The 23,627-nt window shown below is 38.3% G+C and overlaps 7 protein-coding genes across 11 annotated transcripts; 3 read left to right on the forward strand and 4 right to left on the reverse strand.

Moving 5' to 3' along the window:
- Positions 1-102: 102 nt before the first annotated feature.
- On the reverse strand, positions 103-3,914 carry LOC106744927 (sorting nexin-17). 3 transcript variants are annotated; one of them, XM_014620081.1, is made up of 8 exons: positions 3,639-3,914; positions 3,074-3,243; positions 2,552-2,917; positions 2,351-2,441; positions 2,024-2,274; positions 1,746-1,952; positions 1,504-1,668; positions 103-1,299 (listed from the first exon to the last, which is right to left on the reverse strand). In XM_014620081.1, exons 2-8 carry the CDS (start codon positions 3,131-3,133, stop codon positions 1,027-1,029), a joined length of 1,413 nt encoding a protein of 470 aa, XP_014475567.1. In that variant the 5' UTR covers positions 3,134-3,243; positions 3,639-3,914; the 3' UTR covers positions 103-1,026. The 3 variants fall into 3 exon arrangements, with proteins under 3 accessions (XP_014475567.1, XP_014475566.1, XP_014475565.1); XM_014620079.1 differs by having other exon boundaries at positions 1,027-1,299; positions 1,486-1,668; positions 3,639-3,913; XM_014620080.1 differs by lacking the exon at positions 3,639-3,914 and having other exon boundaries at positions 1,486-1,668; positions 3,074-3,133.
- A 720-nt stretch (positions 3,915-4,634) lies between these two features.
- LOC106744931 (40S ribosomal protein S10-like) lies at positions 4,635-6,496 on the forward strand. 2 transcript variants are annotated; one of them, XM_014620100.1, is made up of 3 exons: positions 4,635-4,726; positions 5,558-5,702; positions 6,122-6,496. In XM_014620100.1, exons 2-3 carry the CDS (start codon positions 5,559-5,561, stop codon positions 6,455-6,457), a joined length of 480 nt encoding a protein of 159 aa, XP_014475586.1. In that variant the 5' UTR covers positions 4,635-4,726; position 5,558; the 3' UTR covers positions 6,458-6,496. The 2 variants fall into 2 exon arrangements, with proteins under 2 accessions (XP_014475586.1, XP_014475585.1); XM_014620099.1 differs by having other exon boundaries at positions 4,688-4,795.
- Positions 6,497-7,916: 1,420 nt separating this feature from the next.
- On the reverse strand, positions 7,917-9,244 carry LOC106744932 (bladder cancer-associated protein). The gene is made up of 2 exons (XM_014620102.1): positions 9,045-9,244; positions 7,917-8,943 (listed from the first exon to the last, which is right to left on the reverse strand). The coding sequence occupies exon 2, from the start codon at positions 8,859-8,861 to the stop codon at positions 8,619-8,621; it is 243 nt and encodes an 80-aa protein (XP_014475588.1). The 5' UTR covers positions 8,862-8,943; positions 9,045-9,244; the 3' UTR covers positions 7,917-8,618.
- A 230-nt stretch (positions 9,245-9,474) lies between these two features.
- On the forward strand, positions 9,475-13,184 carry LOC106744933 (DNA repair and recombination protein RAD54B-like). The gene is made up of 10 exons (XM_014620103.1): positions 9,475-9,836; positions 9,929-10,028; positions 10,095-10,187; positions 10,264-10,396; positions 10,479-11,047; positions 11,144-11,900; positions 11,966-12,125; positions 12,220-12,346; positions 12,784-13,017; positions 13,098-13,184. Exons 1-10 carry the CDS (start codon positions 9,544-9,546, stop codon positions 13,158-13,160), a joined length of 2,529 nt encoding a protein of 842 aa, XP_014475589.1. The 5' UTR covers positions 9,475-9,543; the 3' UTR covers positions 13,161-13,184.
- On the reverse strand, positions 13,065-15,202 carry LOC106744934 (enoyl-CoA delta isomerase 2, mitochondrial). 2 transcript variants are annotated; one of them, XM_014620104.1, is made up of 6 exons: positions 14,626-15,202; positions 14,345-14,511; positions 14,016-14,136; positions 13,840-13,929; positions 13,614-13,751; positions 13,065-13,526 (listed from the first exon to the last, which is right to left on the reverse strand). In XM_014620104.1, the coding sequence occupies exons 1-6, from the start codon at positions 14,722-14,724 to the stop codon at positions 13,371-13,373; spliced, it is 771 nt and encodes a 256-aa protein (XP_014475590.1). In that variant the 5' UTR covers positions 14,725-15,202; the 3' UTR covers positions 13,065-13,370. The 2 variants fall into 2 exon arrangements, with proteins under 2 accessions (XP_014475590.1, XP_014475591.1); XM_014620105.1 differs by having other exon boundaries at positions 14,345-14,521; positions 14,626-14,716.
- Positions 15,203-17,261: 2,059 nt separating this feature from the next.
- LOC106744912 (acyl-protein thioesterase 1) lies at positions 17,262-21,462 on the reverse strand. Its single transcript, XM_014620049.1, has 7 exons — positions 21,283-21,462; positions 20,769-20,800; positions 20,610-20,675; positions 20,466-20,513; positions 20,017-20,263; positions 18,667-18,831; positions 17,262-18,563 (listed from the first exon to the last, which is right to left on the reverse strand). The coding sequence occupies exons 1-7, from the start codon at positions 21,328-21,330 to the stop codon at positions 18,516-18,518; spliced, it is 654 nt and encodes a 217-aa protein (XP_014475535.1). The 5' UTR covers positions 21,331-21,462; the 3' UTR covers positions 17,262-18,515.
- An 826-nt stretch (positions 21,463-22,288) lies between these two features.
- On the forward strand, positions 22,289-23,312 carry LOC106744915. Its single transcript, XM_014620053.1, has 2 exons — positions 22,289-23,082; positions 23,150-23,312. Exons 1-2 carry the CDS (start codon positions 22,787-22,789, stop codon positions 23,163-23,165), a joined length of 312 nt encoding a protein of 103 aa, XP_014475539.1. The 5' UTR covers positions 22,289-22,786; the 3' UTR covers positions 23,166-23,312.
- Positions 23,313-23,627: the final 315 nt, after the last annotated feature.

The raw sequence follows: 23,627 nt of genomic DNA on the forward strand, positions 1-23,627 counted from the left end.
AAACTTGCAGTTCTTCATAAAAGTGTCACAAAGGAGCACACCGACGCATTTTTCTACGTAATAATTCATCGGTCATCCAGCGATCACTTAGTAAACGATTACTTTTTTTTTTTTTCATGCGAGAACTTATAATTACGTATTTCACATAGAGCGACATATATGATATATCCGTTTTTATTTTTTCACTTTGAAGTATGGCTTTGTATTTCGTATTTAATCATGATCCTCCTTTTACGACATTTATAATTTTTATTGTGTATTGTACGATCTATTACAGTGTTTGGCTGAAATATAGAGACTGAAGGCAGAAGTATGTTTTCCGAGTGAATGATTTAGCGAAAGCAATAGTCTGATAGGACACACACGTAACACAAACATATAGGATGATTGCTATTTAACATTAAAGCGAAATATATTGATAGTTCTGTTTAAGATAATTACGAGAGCAAATATTAACGTGCTGCCTTTTTGATCATTTTGTTTAACAATAATAAAACATTATGCAAACATTGTGCGTTCTTTCAGATCCTTCCAGATTAGTCGATATACCATTGTAATACATTAATCTTATCAGAGAGAGTAAGTACCTTACACACAGCATTACATTTGCAACCTAAGCTTACTGACTCGAGACATTTCGGCGAGACTTTATTTTCAAAATACACGTTAAATTATCGTCATGATTGGACAGGTATGTATAAAGATATAGAGAATTTTACATGTGTTAAGTTATCAGTATATAAATGTATAAATGCAGTTTAACCACATAGCGATACAAAAAATATATAACAACATTCAACAATCAATTGAAAAGTCTGGATAGTTAACTGTTATCGACTGTGTGAGTCAGGAGCTGTTTCAATGTTTCTCTCTCTCTCTCTCTCTCTCTTTCTCGCAATAGACTTCTCAAAATATATATATCTTCTTAAAATTAGTCAGATAAGGCGTACTCTTCCGTTACTCTATATCACTGTGCTCGTCAACCTCCAAGATTCCATTCGAAGAACCATCGATAGGTCGCATAGCCTATAAATCGTCATCACCTATCATACGGAAGGCGTTATTCTCCATGATATCGAGGTCCGTCGTGTGCGTTTCCAGAGTCCTCCTGACTACCGTCGGCGAGCTGTCGTTCGACTTCTTTAACTTCACGGCTGACAATTTATTAGCGAGCTTCTTTATAATTGGCCCCGGCTTGGTCGAATGACCGTTATTGGCACGTTCTCGCGATGGCGAGCCCATGGTGATGCGACTCTGGCCATCCCTCATAATGTACGTCCACGACTTCTCGGGTACCGTCTGAAAATAGCACGTGTTGGAATTCATAGCAATACATCATATACGGGACACTGAAGACCCGTGTTGACAGTCGCGAGACGCTGTTAACGCGGGCCCAGATGTGTTTGTAAAATGCATTATGCGTTGTTTCAACGGTGGGGAGATTTAACCGTTCAAGCACACCGTTCAAACATTTTATATAACGACCTCAGCTTTGCTCCCCACCACGCATTTCTGCAGCAGCTCGTCGATCATGGCTTGCAGACAAACGGACATTAAGATCGCCTGCTCTGAAGCGATCGTGATCCACTGTAATTCGTTCCTGGCGACCAGGTACTCGAAAGATAACTCCAAAGTGCAATCGTTATTATCTTCGCAATGCTCCATCCCCTGCAATACATTGGCAGCTGGTTAATTAATTCGGAGAAATCCAAATATTTCTCAGAACGAGGCCGGGGAATACTCACGCTCTGCATAGTGGTGATGCGCCAACATCGCATTCGCGATACCTTAAACACGACCTCGTGCCCTTCCTCGGACGACAAAATGCGTAAATTCAATTCGTTTCTACCTATAGCAAGCAATACTCTCGAACCATGTTGAGGATAATCGCAAAAGCATGGTGCAAATTGTATGTAGCCATAATATTTTAAAGTACGAGCTACACTCAAATACTGAAATAATAATAACGTGCGCAAAACAAATCACTCGGAGATTGGGTATGGATTTCTCGCGGTAAACTTACTTCCTCCTTGTTCCCGGACTTCTGCAGACCCTCCAGGTGTTGTTGCTGTTCCTTGGCGACCGGGATCCAACCACTGCGTATCTCCGCGGCCGTTTGAATGTATAACAAATTCAGAGCTATCGGGTCACTCAGTAACTCGATGTCGTACGTTGTGTCCCAGTAACTCTTCCTGAGAACGACCTTTGTACCCATAGGATGCATATTTTTGTATGTTATAAACGGCGACTCAAAATCTTGTAATTTGCGCAGTACTAGAAAAATAGTACATCGAAAAGTAAAATCGGAAGTATATTTTTAATCAAACACTGTAAAAGTAGATATACTCACTTCTGATATTGCTATTGTCTTCTTGTATAATAATAAATAACGCAAAATGAGAATGATATTTATCTATTAACTCTATATGTTTACACAATGCCTGTAAAAAAATATTTTAACAAGAGTGTCACGTATTTTATATCATAAATATAATTTTCTCAATAAAGAATAAAAATATACTCTGGAAAAAAAATATATATATATATTTACCTTTAAGATTTGACCAGAATGTTCTCCTGTGGAAATGTTTAACGAAATCTTGGATCCATTCATAAGAAATATGTCTAAAATCTCGTTCTTGGATGGACCACCTATAGTTTCTTGTTGAGCGCTTAATAAAAATCCATTTAATATCTCAGAATTGTTTATGGCTACATTCTGACCAATTGACTGAATATATTTCTCCAGAGCTAATCGTCGTTCTTCTTGCTGATTGACAGTCAAGGGGAAGAACTTCTTCGGTGGAAATATTGGCAATGATATGTCCAGATCCTTAGACAATTGCTCGTGCAAATTGTGCAGCTGTTTGTACCTCACCGTACAATGAAATAATCCATTGATATGAATATTGTATCCCTGTAAGTGAAAGAACTTTGTACAAACTAATATTATTTATATAAACTTACGGGTACGTACACAAGTTTTTACATATAATTTACATGTATATAAATTCAAATTCTTTTCCATATTAAAATACACAGTCTATCACACAGATACTCACAAGATACTCACAACATATGCATTCCCACCTTCATCCATAAATTCCTGAGTATCCGGTATCGAGAAGTGCATCTTGTTTTGAAGTGAGATTTTAATGGAAGGTACCACTATAGGAACTATATATCAAATTGCATTATCCGTAGCACAATTTACTATCTTTTCGATATCTCCACCGATAACATCTGTGCAAAAATGTGAACAAATCGGAGAAAGCACGTTATTTAAATTTCTCACTTTCCTACGATGTATAAAACCAAATGTCGATTTAAGAGGAAGATTTCTAATCATACTAATCAACTATTATCGGTAGCTAGGCGATGTTTCTAAATTCGATGTAGAAAGCGCTGATTCAATTGGACAATCAAACTCATCTCTTCCGCTCTTTCGATACATCACCGCAAAAGGAAATGATTGGAAACTTGATTTGCATGACGGAAAAAACTCGCATAGGAAGTGATGCTCCAATAACCGCCGGGCCCAGATAAAATCGGTATCTCTTCCCTGTATATCTGTATCTCTTCCCTATATCGACTTCCTACTCGAATTTTTGTCGCATCCTTACGACATTTGTACTCACATATTGTTGACATACTTTCGTCGTTTGCGGCTTCGCATACGTGACAGAGATTTTAATCGCATACACCCACTCAGCGCGCGTTATGTTTCACGCGATTACAGATGAGCTATATATAAGATCAATGAATCAATGTTTGCTTCTCTTTTTTAAAGAGTCGTTCGTCTTCTCAATGTTTTCAAAATTCAATTAATTTCCATGTCAATAGGCTTTTGAATTTAATGTTACATGCGAAATTTCATATTGTTTTCTTCAATTTTGCCGTTGAGTTGTATTACTTGAAAATAAAGGGAGCGCCTGACCAGTCGTTGAGTCGTACTACTATAGTTAAGCCAGGCTGACATGCGTTCGCAGTCGTTCAAAAACCAGTTCACTTTCAATTACAATGACTACTGGCGTTTTCGATTTGCCGACTCGATCCGACTCGGAGTCATCATACCATGTTCTGATTGATGCGCTTCTAAAAATGCACCAATGAATCATCGTATTGAGTTCTCATTGGTGATATCAGACTACGAATTAGAATTGAGATTGAATTAATATTTAACCAATCAGAACCAAATTTATTAAACACATGTTTAATGAATGATCGCATTGTAGACCTAGCAAAAATGAAAAAAATGTGTTTCATATTTGAAGCGTATTTTAAAATAAATATTGCATGCGTGCGTGTGTTTCATATAATATTTGACGTATTTTATGTATTATTTGTGTATATACATAAAAACTATTAAGCACTAATTAGCGAAGATCGGGCTTCTAGCTAAATAAACTTTTAGTTCTTATAGGAAAACTGCATATTGATTGGCTACCGTATCCCTTTTGCCGCGTGTTTTTTGTATTCAGTTTGTTTCATTTTCTGCTTAAGATGCGATTCATTAGACGCTGCAAATACTTTGAAGCAGAATCACGGCTCTTTTTGGGCACTTCAAAGCGTTTGCAACGTTTAGTGAATCGCACCCTGTATTTTTTTGGAACGTGCATTGCGCACGCGCAAAATGGAGGCTCATCAACAACACTGCTGCCACGAGTTTCTTGCGTTAACTTGAGGTTGTCCATTTTCGTTGAAAGGCATTCGATAGAAGGTTCAAGTGCGTTGCCCATCCAATAATATCTGTTTTAATCCTATTTATTTGTGAAAGTTACGAAAAAAACGAAAGGTTTGTTCAGATCCTAAATCTCTCAAAAATTGATCATAGTTTGTCATATTCGATATTTTCACATATTGTACGTTGTGTCCTTGTTAATATACCACAAACTCGCTCGTATACACGACATTAACAATAAGTTATATCTATTTAGTAAATATCTATTTATCTATAATTTACAGTTGTGACTTTACGAAATATAACTTTGAAATATTACAGTAGATTTTCTTTCATATGATGATTGTGTTGCATCCAAATAGCAGTGGTAGAACTTAACCTGTCCATGCGAGTGGAGGTTATGCTCGTGGAAGTTAAACTCACCCACAAATGCATGAATAAACGATTTCTCCTTTTCGTTTTTGTCCACACATTGACACTTTTGGTAACTTGCCTTCACCACTCATGGATTTAGCAAAATAGTGTCAGTAATAATCGAGAAAATCAGCTATAAACAGCGGTTTTATTCCTCAAAAAAGTCATGCATCCACTCACAGATTAAAATAAACATGCATTGTGAATCAATTGTTCTGTTATTTCATAGAATATTTCGGCTGTTTATCCAATATTCACTGCCAGTGGTGAAGAAGCTAAAGTATACATAACATAAATTATAAATTTTCATTTCACTGACAATGAATTTTGTAGTACAATCTTCAAAGAAAATAGAATTGGGAAAACTATTTGACAAACCTTTGTTTTCTGCTTGTTAATTTGTTAATGTATTCTGTATAACACCCATAAATGATATCTATTATTAAGTGATTTTTATTACAGAATGTTGATGCCAAAAAAGAATCGTGTGTCCATTTACGAGTACCTTTTCAAGGAGGGTGTTATGGTAGCAAAGAAAGACTACCATGCACCAAAACATCCGGAATTGGAAACAATTCCAAACCTTCAAGTTATTAAGGCTATGCAGGTAAAGTTCAATTTTTTCCTTGACGAAACACAAAATAACTTCTTCCTAGTAAACACTAATTAACAGTAATATTACAGCACACACACACACCTATACACAATGTTATAATTTTCTACTTAATAATGTAATTATACAACGCAATGTTATATATAATGCGTGTTATATTGCACTTACATTGTTAAATGAGATGTATAACATTGATGTATTATTACTCTTGATTAGTACTTATGAGATTATTACATTGTAAAGTATGCACATTTTCTTCAACTACATCAATTTTAAATCTAATTATACTATATATATATATATATATGTAGTATATATATATATAATATAATTAGATTTAAAATTGATGTAGTATTGTGTGTGTGTGTGTGTGTGTGTTTAATTATGTTTCTCATGTATGATTATCCTTTCAGTCGTTAAAATCACGAGGTTATGTAAAAGAACAGTTTGCATGGAGGCACTTTTACTGGTACCTCACGAATGATGGTATTGAGTTCTTGCGTGGATACTTGCATTTGCCACCTGAAATAGTACCGTCGACCCTCAAAAAGCAACCGAGGTCCGAAACCACGAGACCAAGACCCGCGGCGACGAGGAGTGAAGGCTCGAGGCCGACAGAAGATCGCGCTGGATACAGGCGCGGCCCAGGTGGTGCCCCAGGTGCTGGCGACAAGAAGGCTGATGTCGGGGCAGGTACCGGAGATCTGGAATTCCGTGGTGGTTTTGGTCGTGGCAAAGCTCTACAGTAATTTTTTTAATGTAAAATAAATACTACACATAAAACGTAATGTTTTTTTTCACTTTTTGGCACCCAGTTAATGGTTCTATAAATGATACTTAAGTTCTATAAGTAATATATAAATTTTTACTACAAGATATAGTACGTAATAATTTTAATGGTGATAACACATAGTTAAATTGATTTATTAACTTCAAGCCAATAATTTTGAGTCTAGAAATAAATCCAAACAGTACAAGAAGAAACGACAATGAAAGAATGCGGATTTAATTCTACATATATTGATAATATGTCAAATATCAAATGCGAAATATTTTATATTACTTATTCAAGTTTTTTATTGTTTAATTAATTATTTGAGGCATACAATATTGTAGGGGAAGTTAATTGAGGGCCGAATTAAGTTTCTTCAAGACTGTTTATTTCTTGAGATTATAAAGTTGTAGTTTTTCAAATCACATGTCATTTTACAAAGTTGGAAGCAAAAATTACGGATTATTATAGTGACATTACACTTCAAGCATACTCGCCTTTGGAAATTAGACCTACCTATTCGACTACTGCCTAAATTCATTGCAATTCAACAGACTGAAAATTTGCAAACGAAATCACAGATTTTCCTATATTCTTGTGCTTACACGGTAAGAAGATAGACAATTCTTATGCGGCTGACAGAGTTCTCATCAGCTGTGCGGCTTACGCTACAATCCAAATAACAAGATACTTAATTACCATAATTATAAGCATAATCACAAGCCGCAATCGTAAGCACAAAATTCCTTGCATTTTATGTCAAGACATTAAGATGCAAATTTATGCAATAGACATAGGAAGATAATTGACCATCGTTTATACACTATATATATGAGATTTACTAACTCGGTTTTTAATTAAGATTTTTGCACTCGCATTTGTAAGCTATCCGTATCTCAACATTATTTTTTGGTTACCATGACTATCAGTATTTACATCGATAACATTACATTGAATAGATATTACACTAGTATTTATTTATATATATATATATTATATATATGTATATGTGCAGTATACTTGCAGTTTATATATATATATATATATATATAAATACTAGTGCATAAATACTAGTGCAGTTTATATATAGATATATATATAAACTGCAAGTTAAAAATTATAGCACAAAACTTGCGTCATTTTAATCTCCTTTTCTTTTCTGAAGAGAGAATACATATGGGGATTAAAATAAATATCATTCACGTTTCTGGTGATACAAAGCCGGCGGTACGAGCAAAATCCATCTCATGATTACGGTGCTATCCTAATTAGATCGAATTTCACAGATTGCTTCAGAAATTTCAGCCTATTTACACAGCGATCACTCTTTTTAAAAGGCCTTATCTTTATATATATTCTCGAGAAGGCGGTTGATCGCATAACTTACTCCACATTTCTCTCTTCGCGTATGTCATCGCGCATATAAATAATTCGTCTAAGGTATTCTCAGGTTTAATCAACAGGTAGTGTCTACAATTTTCACGATTTTTCGGTATCGTATTCCGAAACGAGCGGTTTAACAAGACAAATCGTTGCTTCGTATAATTACGGATACGCTGCTCAGAGTACACCGCACTAGGAAGAATCAATGATTCAGAAAAATAATTTCTTATATCACAACGCTACCAATATCATATAGAAGACATTGCAAGGAATCCGTTGAAAAGTCGAGATGCAAGTATAAAAGGAATACGTCGTCAGCTAATTTTTCTCGCGATTCGTGTAGCAAGTAGAGAACCTCCGGTCACCCCGGATCCTTGAGATCTCGCCAATGCTGATGCACGCAACCGGGATTCTAAGATCTATGCGCGAATATCGTCGAATGTATGTCATTACAAATTCCTTACTTAGGATTTCTATAATTCAGAGTCTATATATATAGTCGATATGTAACTGTCTAACATGACACCAACAATTTTCGCGGATAGATCGTCCCCGGGCTTCTCGAATCAACCTGTCTCTTAAACCTAGATAAATGATGGTGCTATCTACGCGATCGCATCGCGAACAGCGCGAGTCGAAGGGCTACTTTCAAGCGTTCGGTCGAAAACAGGATGGGAAGGACGACATGAGGAAATCAACAACAACAGGGAGGGGAGGACAATTGTCGGATCTTGTGGGAACGCGGCGCGACAACCTTAACCGTTGTCGCATCTTACTGTATCGCAATTTGTGCTCCACAGCAGGCAGTTGCCGCTGCCGCTGTAGCAAATTAGGAAGACAGCAGCGAGGAACACCAGGCTGCAGATGGTGCAGGGCTTGCGCTCCAGGAAGAAGCCGATCAGGTAGAGCGCCATGAACATGACGTGGGTCTGCAGGAGCGCCGGGTTCACGGGTTTCGGTATCAGCAGCACCGGGATCAGCCACTGTAGGCAGTACATCCTTTCTCGCGGGCCGGTGCGGTCGGAGCGGTGCACTCGCGACGTCTCTCACGTCGGACAGATATCTCATCTATGACAGGATCTTTCGAGGGAGGAGAGAATAACAAACAACGTTAGAACCGTGCCGAGGTTCGGGCGGGTCGGCTGATTGCACCAGCCGTGCCGAGGCCAATCGCTACTAACCTCACGTGGTAGCGTCGCCGCTCCTGTGCATGACTGTCGCCGTCGCTCTCTTCTTAAATTTCAACCTGCATTTTTACCCTCCTTGATCGCTGCACGACCAATCGCTCGCTCTCTATCCAATAGTTTCGCACGATTTCGAGGCTACCCGACCGACCGTAGACCAAACGCACCTATGACGCCGTCCTCCGGCGAGATATCGCGCTATCTCGATACGATCCTCGGCGACTTCAGGTCTCTCGTGATCCCCTGATCTCTGCGCCTCTTAGCTGCACTTCACGCAACTCTTTGCAATTCTCTTTCCCTCTTGACTCCATATATATGCATCTGTTTCGTTTCGAGTGTAGAAAGTGCAGTTGGAAGCAAACGTACCTTCTGATTTGCTGGCTTGCCATTATCGTTGGTTCGATTCGATCATTCCGTTTCCCGCCTTCAGACGACTCTGGCTATCGCCGATCGTTGATCACTGCGGATTGTCAATATTGTCGATCTCGGTCGATCCATGTACCGGAATAAACCCGTGAAGGGATTCAAGTCCCCTCTGACAGCTCTACCACCGACGAACGCCGAGAAAGCTAACGATGTAGTGACGAACCAGCAAAAAGCAGCAAACGACTCCGCCAAGAAGCCTTTCAGAAGTACCTCGCAGATTTTGAGCCTGTTCAAGAGAGCGATTCAGGAAAATGATGACAGTGATCATAACATCGAGGCAAAAAATGACGCGTCGAATAAAAAAGATATTAGCGATCCGGTCGGTGAGAAGAAAACGTCAACTGTTGCATCGGGATCGAAAGTGTAAGTAATTAAGTATTTTCAAAGTGAACATTATAAGGAGAAAATAGGTTACTTGTAAATTATAGTTAAGTGACCGTTGATTTTCCTTTTAGCGTCTTTAATGTGGTATATGGCAAGATCTCTTCAAAGAAACACAAGAAGTGGGATGGCGATGGGTTGCTGGAAGTAGCTGGGAAAAGCGCGGTACTCAAGGTGATGATCATATTATCTGTGAGTTCTTAAATGAAAAGGTTGCTTTTATATTTTCTGTTATATTAGGATTTGGACGGTAATGTTATTGGAAGAACCACCATCAATCCGAGCAGTGCAGTGGAAGGTTTCAGACTGTTTATAGCGAGTAAAGAAATTGAAGTAAGAAGTTTTGCCAACACGTTTATTTTGTACGTAGTATTTTGTGTACAAGAGAATCTGACAGAGTCAATTTTAGATAATAGATCGGGCATCTGGAGAACCGTCCATGTCGAAGGAGCATTCGGAGGAAACAGCAGAACAGCCATCGCTGAAAAGATTTAAAGCATCCCCCGTGTATACATTTGCGTCACCGTTGTCATCCACGAAAGGTTCTACAAGTTTATAATGAAGTCAGAAATAAATGTCATCTAACATTGAAGTTATTGAATGAGGGAAAAATTTGCGTTGAAGGATTGGCGTTGAGTTGCAAACCTTTGGTAATGCCGTACATGAATCCTTCTGCTATATGGGTAAGCCACGAGGATTCGGAGAAAGAGCAGGAAGTGTCGGTTGACTCCTGTTTAGCAGGAACTCTCAGGGAACACCAACGGCACGGCATTGTCTTCCTTTACGAATGTTTAATGGGCGTGAAAGTACCGGACTGTTTTGGTGCAATTCTGGCTGACGAGATGGGTCTCGGCAAAACGTTACAGTGCATCACGCTAATATGGACGTTGTTGAAGAAGGGCCCATATGGCAGGCCAGTTGTGAGGCGTGCGTTGATACTAACACCTAGTAGCTTGTGCGACAATTGGAAGAAGGAGTTCACGAAGTGGTTGGGCTGTCACAGAATATCCCCGTACGTTGTGGACGGAAAGAACAAGCCTAAAGACTTCATCAAGCAGCCGAGAAATTCGGTGATGATTATCAGCTACGAGATGTTCATTAGATGTCATGCAGAAGTCAGCGAGATTGTCTTCGACTTGGTCGTGTGTGACGAAGGCCACAGATTGAAGAATAGCAATATAAAAGCGTCCAAAGTAACTTACCAATCCTACCTTGTTTATCACTGAGTTTATCGCTATCAACTAACTTACCAATCCTATCGATTATCCCACCATCTTATCATTTTGTAGTTATTATACGAGATCGACTGCAAAAAGCGAGTTATCCTGACCGGCACTCCCATACAAAACGATCTGAGGGAATTTTACGCGCTGGTCGACTTCGTCAATCCCGGCATCCTCGGCACTCCGAGCGAGTACAGAAGTTATTACGAGGATCCCATTGTCGCTTCTCAGTGTCCTCGTGCGTCCGATTACGTGCTCAGTCTGGGAAACGAGAGGGCGACGGAACTACACGAGCGCACCAAACGTTTCATCCTGAGGCGTACGCAGGAGACGATAAACAAGTATCTGCCGTGTAAACACGAGGTGGTATTGTTTTGCTCTCTGTCCAGCGAACAGGAAGAGCTGTACTCCTTCGTCACCGGCGCCTGGTTCGACAGAATCTTCACACAGGACAAAAGCGTCACGCACTTAACTGTCATCACGGCGCTTAAGAAGATCTGCAATCATCCGAATCTGTTCTTCACGAGCGATAGAGAGAGCGTGCTGCACGATGCGTTCTCGAAGAAGGCGATAACGCAAACGAGCCAGGACGAGAATTTCACCAGGTACTGCGGCAAGATCACAATAGTACAGACGCTGATGAGGAACTTGAAGAAGACCGACGAGAAGTTGGTTCTGGTTTCCTATTACACGCAAACGCTCGATCTCCTTAAGACTGTGTGCAGTAAGGAAGGTCTGAAGTACTTGAGACTGGACGGTACCACTTCGACCGCCGCACGGCCGAAAATTATCGAACAATTCAACACGAAAGCCGATGACAGCAGTAAGTACTGTTGAAGCACGAAACGGAATGGAGATGAATACATCGCGACATTATATCAATTACAGAAGTCTTCCTGCTAAGCGCGAAGGCAGGCGGGGTTGGCCTAAACTTGCCGGGGGCCTCTAGGCTTGTGTTATTCGATTCCGACTGGAATCCCGCGTCCGACGTGCAGGCTATGGCAAGAATCTGGAGAGATGGGCAGAAGAGAGACGTTTATATTTACAGGTTTGCGCATAAACTCGATACTGTTGCGCTCTACGATACATATAACACATTGTAACATATGGAAATATGTAGCTTTATATAATTACATTTGCAGATTGCTAACGACAGGTACGATAGAAGAAAAGATTTACCAAAGACAAATCAGCAAAGCTGGCCTGAGTGAATCTGTGGTGGATCCGAACCATCTTGGATCTTTGAAGTTATCCACTGAGGAACTGAAGGTACTTTCTCCTTCAGGGAAGGATATGCTGTTTGTTATAAGAAAAACCGTGATTAACCCTTTGCGCTCGAGCGAACAGCAACTCGAGAGGAATTAGCTGCTCCCGCTTATTTCATAAGTTTTTTACAGTTAACTTAAAATGATTTCTGACACAATATAACACTTTAAACTTGTATATTTTCACATTTTACATATCTTCACAGTTCAAAGAAAGACATTTGTTAAACGCGGTCGCGAGCGTTTTTGATGAGATAAAACATCTCTGTAGCCATTACCTCATAAGGTTACACACAAAGGGCTAGGAGTAGACTCGTGAAGCGATATTCGTTGGGCCAAATCTAAATAAACACCGTTATCGCTCGATTTGCCGCCTCGATCCGAGTGGTGCCTGAGAGGCACCTCTCGAGCGCAAAGTGTTAAGTGTCCTCCATGTTTTAGGATTTGTTCACACTAACAACCGACACGGCTTCTTTAACGCATGATTTAATGGATTGCTCTTGCTCCGGCAAGAACAACGAGCATATATCTTCTGAGAGGTCTAAGACGGACAGTAATGAGACGCGCGATTGCCAGTTTGTACTGCAGGATAAACCATCTCAGCAAAACTTGACTATAAATCAATTGCTAGATTGGCAGCATTACAAGCAGCCGATTCCACCCGACATCACACAGGTAACAAGTCTTTTCGAAAAGTGGTTATAAAGAAGTTAATTCCGAAATCCATATTTTACGTAAAATTTTATTTTTTACAGGCCATTTTGTTAACTGAAGTTTGCGATCACATAACTTTTATACTTAAAAATTCCACAAGGTAACAAACATTTAAGTAAAAATTTATATAAAAATCATAATCATATATACATATATATATGATTATATCCACACACCTTATATTCTTACTCCTTTAAAACGTTCGCGTTACATATATTTTCCCTAATATTCACAATATTTATCCTTGGTTCATCAAACAAAAAGGTCACAAGATGTGTATAAAACTTGAAAAAATTTTGTTTTCAAGTATTACACTAAAGCTTGTTTTTCCGCGTTAAAAAAGTAAGGAATCTCTCAAGTAAATCAGGAGACTCCCATCGTTTTAGCAATTCTTTTGTTTCTTCTGCATTAACTTCTAGCAAAGTCTCTCTCTTCCACTTGACTACCAAGCCTTTTGTGGCCATTATTGACTGAAATAAATCGATGATGTCATTATCAACTTAGCGATGCAAATGTGTCGATAAAAAAAATCGAGAAATATTAAGAAAGAATACTACCTCTGAGGAAAGTTTGGAAACTTGGTTCAGATAATCCCACACCTCAAGGACATTGTGATTGTACACTTCGCTGACTAAACCATATTGCTTGGCTTCATGAGCACTCATTTTGTAGCCCATATATAGCATATCTCCGGCCTACAGATTTTTTACAGTTTAGTATTAAGATCTTAAGTCCAGTATTATCATAAAGGATACAGTTTCCGATACAAAATATAAGCGATACCTTGGAAGATCCTAGTAATCTGGGGAATGTATACGTAGAACATCCTTCAGCAATAAGACCCAAGGAACTAAATGGTGTGCGAAAATATGCCTGCAAATTGTATAATAATTTACATTACATCATTAATGCACTTATTGTTTTAATATTGTTCATAATACAAATCGTTTGATAAATACCTTATCTGAAGCATAAACCATGTCAAACAAGCCTAACATTGTGCAAGCTATTCCTATTGCTGGTCCGTTCACAATAGCCACCAATAGTTTTGGATACATAATCAGAGCGTCGACAAATTCTCTGCACAAAAATTTTGTAAATTTTAATTCAACATGGAAAAATATGAATTTTATACGATATAATATGAGAAACACTTAATGTATATTTCTATATAAGAATATGATTGTACTATTATTTATATGCATAGGTATAGGTGTATGACAAATATATGTGTAATTATACTATTTTATGTTTCTCGTATGTTACAATGTATTTTTACGGAACTTACTTAAATGTTAAATTTGCATTCTGTAGATTATCATGAGAAAACTCCATCGATGTTATATCTATATCATTGCCACTGCTGAAGAAGTTTCCAGTTGCTGTCAGTACAAACATCAACACTTTGTTATTTTTACCGGATTCATTTAAAAGCATTGTTAGTTCCTTGTACATCTATAAGAAACTGATTATCAATATAAAGTATAATGTGTATATCCTATTTAATCTATTCATATCTATATATTCGGTAGATTTCGAATTTTTTTACGATATTCGTGAATTATTTACCGATAATGATAGTGCATTATTCTTGGTAGGTCTGTTGATCACCACTTTTTGAATTTGATTTTCCAAGGTACTCAGAATCGTCGAACTTCCATCTGCCATTCTGACAAGTTTTTTTGAGCAGTTTAAAATCCTGTATATGAATTCCGTATATGGCTCATCGAGTTTATAACCTTCTTCTTACTGCAGCTCCCTGCTACTGACTACTAGTCACTGTTTATTTCTACTGTTTATATATTATTTCACATACACACTTCTACTTCCAATTCCCACTACATGCTAAACTTGGTAGATTAAGGTAGGTTAAAGACGTTGGCAAAATGGCTGAATTATCGTTTTAAGATTGTAATGATGCATTCCCCCCGGCGAACACCACGGCCGGCCGTCAAACGGCGCGTAGCGCCACATAAACAATACACGCGCGAAGCACGCGACCGACACGTGCACACGTAAGCAACAACGTTTGTGTTGTTATCGAGCACGTGTCGGAAAAACTGCGAAAACGCGGTATAAAAGACCGCGCCGACGTGCTATCGGGACCAGACTCCGTCGGAGTCAGCCGAGATCGCAAGATCACAAGCTGCTCCGGATCCCATCCCCAGGTCGAGGGACCGCGACGGTGCGTGCGCCGTCGCTGCTGTGAGTTCGCAGCCGACTCAACATCCTGTCATCCGGAAAGTCTGAGGTCGTGCGTACGCGGCCTCTCCCGTGGAAGTCGCGGGCACCGGATTCACAACAACATCCAATTCGGGACGGTGTGTTCGCCGTCTCCACCGGGAGCTCCCGGCCCTCTTGCCCGTGGCAGACCTGGGGATCGGCACGAGTCGGGGTGGTGTGTTCGCCGCCTCTGTTGAGTGTTCTCAACCTCGGCCCCTCCACTCTAGCCATTGGGGCTCTGCGTCTCCGGGGCATGCGAACGCCCCGGAATACCGTTCCGCGTACCGCGCCGTGTAATTAGAGACAACGCGTGTCTCTCCGCCGCACCTCACCGGAGGTACCACCGACCGCCGCCGGCTGCACGTGGCCAGGCTCGCCCGGCCGACTCCACCGTTCCTGTAAGGAGGCACGATACCGCGTGCCCTCCGCTCCGGGNACCGCGACCCGCGTACCGTGACGCCGAGTGGAACAGGTGCATTCCGCCGTCTTGCGCTCCGATGCAAAACCGTCAAATTTAAACGCCGCGAACCGTCAACAGACCGTTCACCGCTGGCACCGCGAGCTCCACGGGCCGAGCGTCACGGCCGTTCCCGCTAAGTTCCGGGAAACGAAAACAACGGGCCGACGTCACCACGTCAACACGGGATTCCGTCGCCAATATTGTCATCCAAATATTACTGGTGTGAAACACCGAGATTAAAGCACGGCCCGTCAGAACATCATGTAACCAGCCGCGGAAGATAATTTAATAAACATTATTCTGCCAGACAGTCGCGTACTCACTTACTCGCTCACTCGCTCCTGTACCGACACTCGCACATCTAAGAACGCCTGGAAATCCGGCGAGCTACGCCAGGGCAAACATCGCTACCGAACACGGTCATCCGGAGAACCGAAACGACCACCCCACCGGCCGGGGCGGGACGAACGTCCACCGACCGACGGGGCCCGGGTCACAAGATATATCGTTTTAATGTTTGAAATGCATAATGTGACTATCTTGTGTCTTAAGTATTTAGCTAAAAATCCGTTCTTTTTATGATTGATGACAAACCGTTGTATAATGAAAAAAATTAATAAATGATGAATAAAGATTTAGGGTATAAAACATTAAAATTATATTATATATAATATTAAAATTATATGTCAACCATTTTGCTGGGGCCTGAATTTGATAAATGTTGATAAAGACTTTCTTAAAATGATAAAGGCTTTCTTAAAGTATTATAGATATTACGTAATGTATAAATCTTACGTAAATGTATTAAAGCAAAATAAATATAATAAATATGCGTTACTGTTTCATCATATTTAACGGAAGATCTAAGATATATAAAATTCTGTAATTTTTTGTATCTTAATTTTTCATCAAATTTAATTGAAAAAGTATAAAAATATTCTTTATTATAAAAAAAATTTTCCTTATTAGAATATCGATATATTCGATACATAAAAACGGTATATAAAAACTATAGGACTTTTATACCAGGCAAATATTTACGCTGATGATTAGAGATAGAATCAGTTTTGAAATTTTTAATCGTTTTCGTCACACATTGAGCAATATTTCAATTTATTTTCGCATACACTTTCACCGTATAAAAGTATTTGTAATAGTGTACATACAGCCAAAAAAAAAGGACGTGAATTTTGCAGAGAGAAGTCAGTATTTTGCTGGAAATATTTTCGAGTACGATATTCCCTTGTGATTCATTGCTTTAAATTTGAATTAAATTTAAAAACTAAGCTCAGAGAAAACTTGAACATTTATGGATTACATGTTTTGTCTTCTGCTACTTATGTTCTTCACGTAATGCAAGTTATACGCATAATGGAGAAGAGATCGTTAAAATAATACTAAAAACGTATACGCATCTCTCACTTACGTAAATGATTTGTGTAGGTAACAAAAACGACTTGGTAATATTCCGTTTTTACATAGGAAGTGAATAGGTAAACACTCAAAGCAAGCGCGCGGAAAATATTTTGAGCTTATTGTTCTTCATTTATTTGTCTACTAAATAATGGTTAGTACCGATAAGAAAATCAGCAAAGTCATTATTTTCTTTTATATACATTAACGTACTTGTACAATGTATTAATACCATATCTGGTGTACTTTTTATAATGAATATGCATCACAGGATTCCCCAAACTTAAGATTGACAAAAACCGACTTCTCTAATAGCAATTTCTTGACAGAACGTATCTTCTGTGTATTCTTTATAATCAATACTATTCCCGTGAAAAATTATATCTCGCTTTATACGTGACTCTAAGGAAGCTGTGCAAATATAGTAGTGTGTTCCTTGAGAATCCGTGTGTCTTTTTCAGAGGACTTGCGAACGATGTGTGGTTTAGGAAACCCTGATCTACCAGTTATGTTGAATATAAACAATATTTTGGTGGGTCTCGACGATATAATGCGTAATCATAGATTACATGGCCGTGTTACTGTCCACTAGACAATACTCGCTACAAAAGTTATCAGCAGCAGTATTTTACGCGTTACGTAAGCCTCATATTGAAATATAAATAATATACAATCGGATATTTAAATGCTCGCAGTAGAATATAATTTGTAATTCAATTCTTCATGCGAACTCAGTTTGCTTTCGAATAAGATTTGCAATACAAAAAGAACGGAAATTTCACTTAACAGTACATCTTATGTTTAACACAAATTACACTTATAAATTTATTATCATCGTGATGATCTTGGAGAATAATGTGAAAAAAAATTATTCGCACATTATTATGAATTTACATGTTAGCGTGCGAGAGCCTTATAAATAAATATAGTGCTCGTATTCTTGTACTGCGGCATATGTCACATGTGACGCCATAATAGATACCATAAATACCAAAATGAAAAAGGAATACCGATAAATTACACAGGCGTACGAAAAGGACTGCGAACCGTAAGATTAATTCGTATTGCTACGCGAATACTTTGGTACATCGAAGTATTGAAAGGTTTGGAAAGATATGTAGGTACAAGAAAGATAAATCATAAAGCTGGTAAATAAATAGACCTTTCTAAAAAGTATACTCTCTAGCACTGCATCTCGTCTCGGAAGATTTTAACGATTTTTCTTTTCTACTTAACGCCTTTAAAAGTTCACGTCGCTATAATTAAATAATCGCAAAAATTGGAATCATCTCGTTAATGTACATATTAATAAACGCTCAGAGTAATCATTGAAGTGATCGACGCGCGACTTTAATTCGATTCATTACGGCTTCAGGACCTTCTCGATAAATCTCTTCACGTCGTGCATCTCCTGCGAAGGTAACAGAGATTATTACAAAGAGATCAGACGGAAATTGTTGCTTATTGAAAAGATTAATGGATGTGCAACAGGTTATTCTTCATCGACGACTCACCTCCTCACAAGACGTATGCATCATGCCATTGTAAGTCTTAAATTCTGCCTGCGTCATGAATTGTTTTAGAAGAGATGCTGTCATTTGACCCCACCTGTACGGCACGATTGGATCGCAATTGCCGTGACACTGTAGCAACGGTGTATCCTTATTGCCTATCGCTTCCTAAGAAAAGATGATTCAATATCAACACAATTTCCACGAATGTTACAGGATGAAGCAATACCTATTACCCTGAATATCTTTGAAATTATGAGAGTGAGAAAAATGTATCTAACATTTATGCACGTAGAATGACAGGGGAGGTCAATTGCTGTAAGCGAATATAGAGGAAACCTAAACAAAAATTCGTTGCACTTTGCAAATGCATCAATGCACTAATGTGCAACGATTAATATCAGTAATCGACTTCTCTCATATTATCATGTACAAAAGTGTTAAGGTGATGTTATCGAAAAGTGAATATACTTTATGAAATATTTCATATCTCTCTTGTACTGAAAAGTATCAGGAGGAAAAGAAAAATATCTCGAAAAATATTCACTTTTCGACGATCTTATCCAAGACTGCCATCTAGTCACCTGTACAAAAAAGGTGAAATAGTGACTGCTTCTTAGCAGAATAGATGACAAAAAGTAACCTCTTAGACATCAAAATAGAGACCAAAAGTGACATTTTTCATCAAATTCTGAGAATAACTAAGGCTTTGAACAAAAAAGTAATACTCGTCTCAAGTTTATCTTTGGATAATTTAACATATAACATGTTATTTCCACAGTTATTTTCTTTCAATTTGAAAGTTCATAACAAGGAAGACTAAAGGCATGAACGATGTAGTACAAGTATTGCTTTCGGAACAATCGGCAACAGACAAGACGGCAAAAAAAAAATATATATATATATATATATATAGAATATCTATATTTTATAAATTTAACAGCAGCTCAGGAAAAAAGTGACTATACTAACTCAGTTTGGGTAAAAGTGGATTTTTTAGTGATATTTTTTTAGTGACAATTTTTCAGTCGAAAAGAAAACGACAAAAGATGATTTAAGTGATTGAATGGCAACACTGTCCTAATACTTTTATATGTAGAATGAACAGAGAAATCAATTTGTTTAAGAAAACTGATTCCATTTAAAAAAGATGACTTTCAGATCTTCGAAGCTACTACACTTAAGAAAAAAAGCGTCACCACTATAAGTCACCACTATAAATTGCTTTTGCATCATATGATTTCTGTTTCATAAATTTTTCTCTTATTCTCGTAGTTCCGATGATGTTCAAAGTGGTAATAGTTATTGCCTCATGTATACGCATACACGCATAAAATATGATAATGTACCTACCGCTGGAAATTTATTATGTAACGGAAGCCATGAAGACATAGCTATGATACCAGCTATAGGCTCTGGGAATGTAAGGGAACTGAACATAGCTAGCGCTCCACCTTGACTAAATCCACCGAGAACAATGCGTTTTGTAGGTATCCCTGCTGCGACTTCCTCCGCTATTAATGAGTGTACCATTGCGGCAGCTCTACGTATACCTTCTTCATCTTCTGGGCCGGTGGAGTCCAGAGATCGTAGATCGAACCTGCACATACATGGAATATGTCATACACAGTAATCATGTAAATATTGATTTGTAATTTTTTATCTTGTGGAGAGGAAAAGAACCAATGTCTATTCTATTCATTTTGTTACAGATATTCTCTTTTCTCCCAAGATGTTTATTGTTGCTGTTTATTGTTTTCACTTAGAATTTAAGATCCTTATACTTTTATTCTTAAACTTACCAGGAAGGCATTCGAAACCCTGCATTAAGTGTCACCGGCATTGTAGGTCTAAAATGATTAAAAAGTTACATTGAGATATTATCGATAGTTATATTAATACATAGTTCACAATTAAAATGTTAAAAGATATTAACAATCACATACGCAGTAGGACAAATAACTTTAATGTGTGAAGACCGCACAGCAGCCATGGAACTAGCCCAGCCATGTCTGAAAATAATCAGAGCGAAACAATATTAAACTAATATTCTACCGATACGTTATATGTATAGTTACACTCATATATCACAAACGAAAGCTTACCCTGTATCGCCTAAGCCGTGGAAAAATATTATCTGAAACACAAATATATCTTCATGCAGAGTGAGATAAAATATGCATCGGTTTCTTTCAGAAATTTTGGAAAAAAATATGTCTCATTTGACATCCTTCAAATTTTGAGGCACGATTTTCACCGACAAACATACATCGCAGAAAGTAATCTCAGACGGTAGAAATAGAACGCAATATAGAAAATATGATGACGTGTTCTAGTACAGGGGAGATAATTTTTTTCTTTTTGCTGTAATAACATAATTCCGCTATTCTACAGGAAGGCGCGAGTTACTGTCGGCAGATCAAATGTCATTCGGCGATAAATTTATGCGAACGTTGGAGCAATTAGAGCGGAGCCTATCACCAGAGCGAAATAATCGTACGGCAAAGAAGGCAGGGCAACGGGAACGTTATCGCAAAAATAATCCACTTATCATCAATTAGAATCACCGCAGAGGTATAACCAAAAAAAAGGCTTTGATCTTAAAGAACTAGTATCTACCGTAGCTGTGTGTTTCGCCGTGGCTGAAATTATGACCGGGCTCGCCATATCTTGTCGCTTATTTAGACGGCCTGGAAGGAATCCGAGCACTTGTGTAACAATTTCGTAAAAATCGTAAATATACAATGGCGGTAAAGTGATGTGACTACTCTTCGCTCTACATTGAGTTTCTGATAGTAGGGAGAAGTAAAGGTGGAGGGGTATAGAAAGAGAGAGAGAGAGTAGCGTCATTTCGCGCATTCGCGTAAATATTCAAATATAATTATCAATTTATATTGTTTTTCCGTTAACCTTCGTGACAGTATGCGATGATGTTTTATTATATATGCGAATAAAATCCATATAATTCGTGGCAATTTCGAAGTCTCGAAAATAAGAGAAAGTATGTAAAAATAATTCTATTAAAATTGCAAATAGCCAGCACTTACAAAACTAGAAACGAACCTCTAAGCAAGAAATTACCCATAGTTATTTAAACGATCTTCTAACATTTGTCGAAGTATAATCTCAAGTGAAATTTTGAAAATCGAAAACTATTTCCGTTTTCTTTTCTGGTGACTGCGAGATGCGATAATTTGATACTTGCCCAGAGAGCATAAATCAATGTTTAGTCGTTGGGTTTCCTGCATGAAATTATCTGCGTATCTGTTAATTCGGAAACAGATTCTAATCGAAATCGGGAACTTCGATTTGGACTAAAATCATAATCTATAAAAGATTTGTCTAAACAAATTTGTAATGTGCTGTCCATGTAATACAAGGAATATCATAATAACTTTGTGTTGTGCATGATTTCGGTTTTCTATTTTCCTTTTGCACCAAATACGTACATATATTATATGTGATATATATATATATATATATATATATATATATATACCAGGTTGATTGATAAGCTTTAGAATGACACATTAGTAGTGTTGCCACCTTCAAAGCACCGTGAATTTCCAGTAGTGCCAACCTTCAAACCTCTCACTACACAGTTGTAATCAGTATATGACAGCTACCGAAAGCACATAACCTCCGATATTTTGTAAAAATGGAAAAAACTGAAATTCGTGCAGTGATTAAGTATTTTTATTTGAAAGGCTTGCAACCGCAAGAAATGATTGAGGACTTTCAAAAAACTTTGGGGGAGTCTACTCCGTCGAATGCAACCGTATGTAACTGGATTGCTGAGTTTAAACGTGGTCGTACCAGCACATCGGACGCAATGGTCGTCGAAATGAGATGACCACAACAGAAATGAGTGAAAAAATCCATGATATCGAGTTGGATGGCTCCAAAATAAAATTGCGTTAACTAGCTGCGACTGTGAGCATCTCATCTGAACGTGTGTCCAATATCCTATACGGACATTTGGGTATGAGAAAGCTAGCTGCAAGATGGGTGCCACGATTGCTAACAATCGATCAAAAACGTGAACGAGTTCGCATTTCTCAGCATTGTTTGGACATGTTTAGACGCAAATCAAAGGGATTTCTGTGTCGATACATAACCGTTGATGAAACAGGAATCCACCATTATGCGCCTTAATCGGAACAGCCGGCACAATGAGTTACAAAGGGTGAAAGTGCTCCAAAGCGATCAAAAACAATCGGCTAGAAAAGTTCTGGCCACTGTGTTTTGGGATGCACATGGAATAATCTTCATCGAATATCTTGAAAAAGGAAGAACAATCACAGGAGAATATTATGCATCATTGGACCGAATGAATGATGAAATCAAGAAAAAAACGGCCTCATTTAGCGAAGAAAAAAAATTCTCCTTCATCAAGACAATGCACCAGCTCACAAATCGGTAAAAGCAATGGCAAAATTGAACGAATTGAGATATGAATTGCTCCCACATCCACCGTATTCTCCAGATCTGGCCCCGTGTGACTTCTACCTCTTTCCAAATCTCAAAAGATGGCTCCAGGGAAAGAGATTTGCTTCAAATGAAAAAATTCTTATTATTTGGAAGGCTGGAAGAAGCTGGAAACTCGTTGGGCTCGGTGTATTGAGTTAAAAGGAGATTATGTTGAAGAATAAAATTGAGTTTTGCTAACAAAATTTTTTTTTTCATTCTAAGACTTAATCAACTTGGTATATATATACGCGTTTTTTATTTTAAGTGCAAGGATGCAATGTTGCGCAGCTAAAAAGAACGAACTTACCGCTGTTGCTTTAAACAAGCTTAAGGAGCATTCACACATCGAACAGAAAAACGGAAAGCAGAAAATTAGCAGCCAATTAGAACTCGCGCTGGCGGTCGACAGCGTTCTGCTTTATCTACTGCTTACTACCAACGTTGGTTCTGATTGGTTGCTGTTCTTCTGCTCTTCTATCAAGGATGAATTCTCC

The sequence above is a fragment of the Dinoponera quadriceps genome, unplaced genomic scaffold, assembly GCF_001313825.1.
Source record: "Dinoponera quadriceps isolate SergipeBrazil2010 unplaced genomic scaffold, ASM131382v1 scaffold1432, whole genome shotgun sequence".
Classification (NCBI taxonomy): domain Eukaryota; kingdom Metazoa; phylum Arthropoda; class Insecta; order Hymenoptera; family Formicidae; genus Dinoponera; species Dinoponera quadriceps.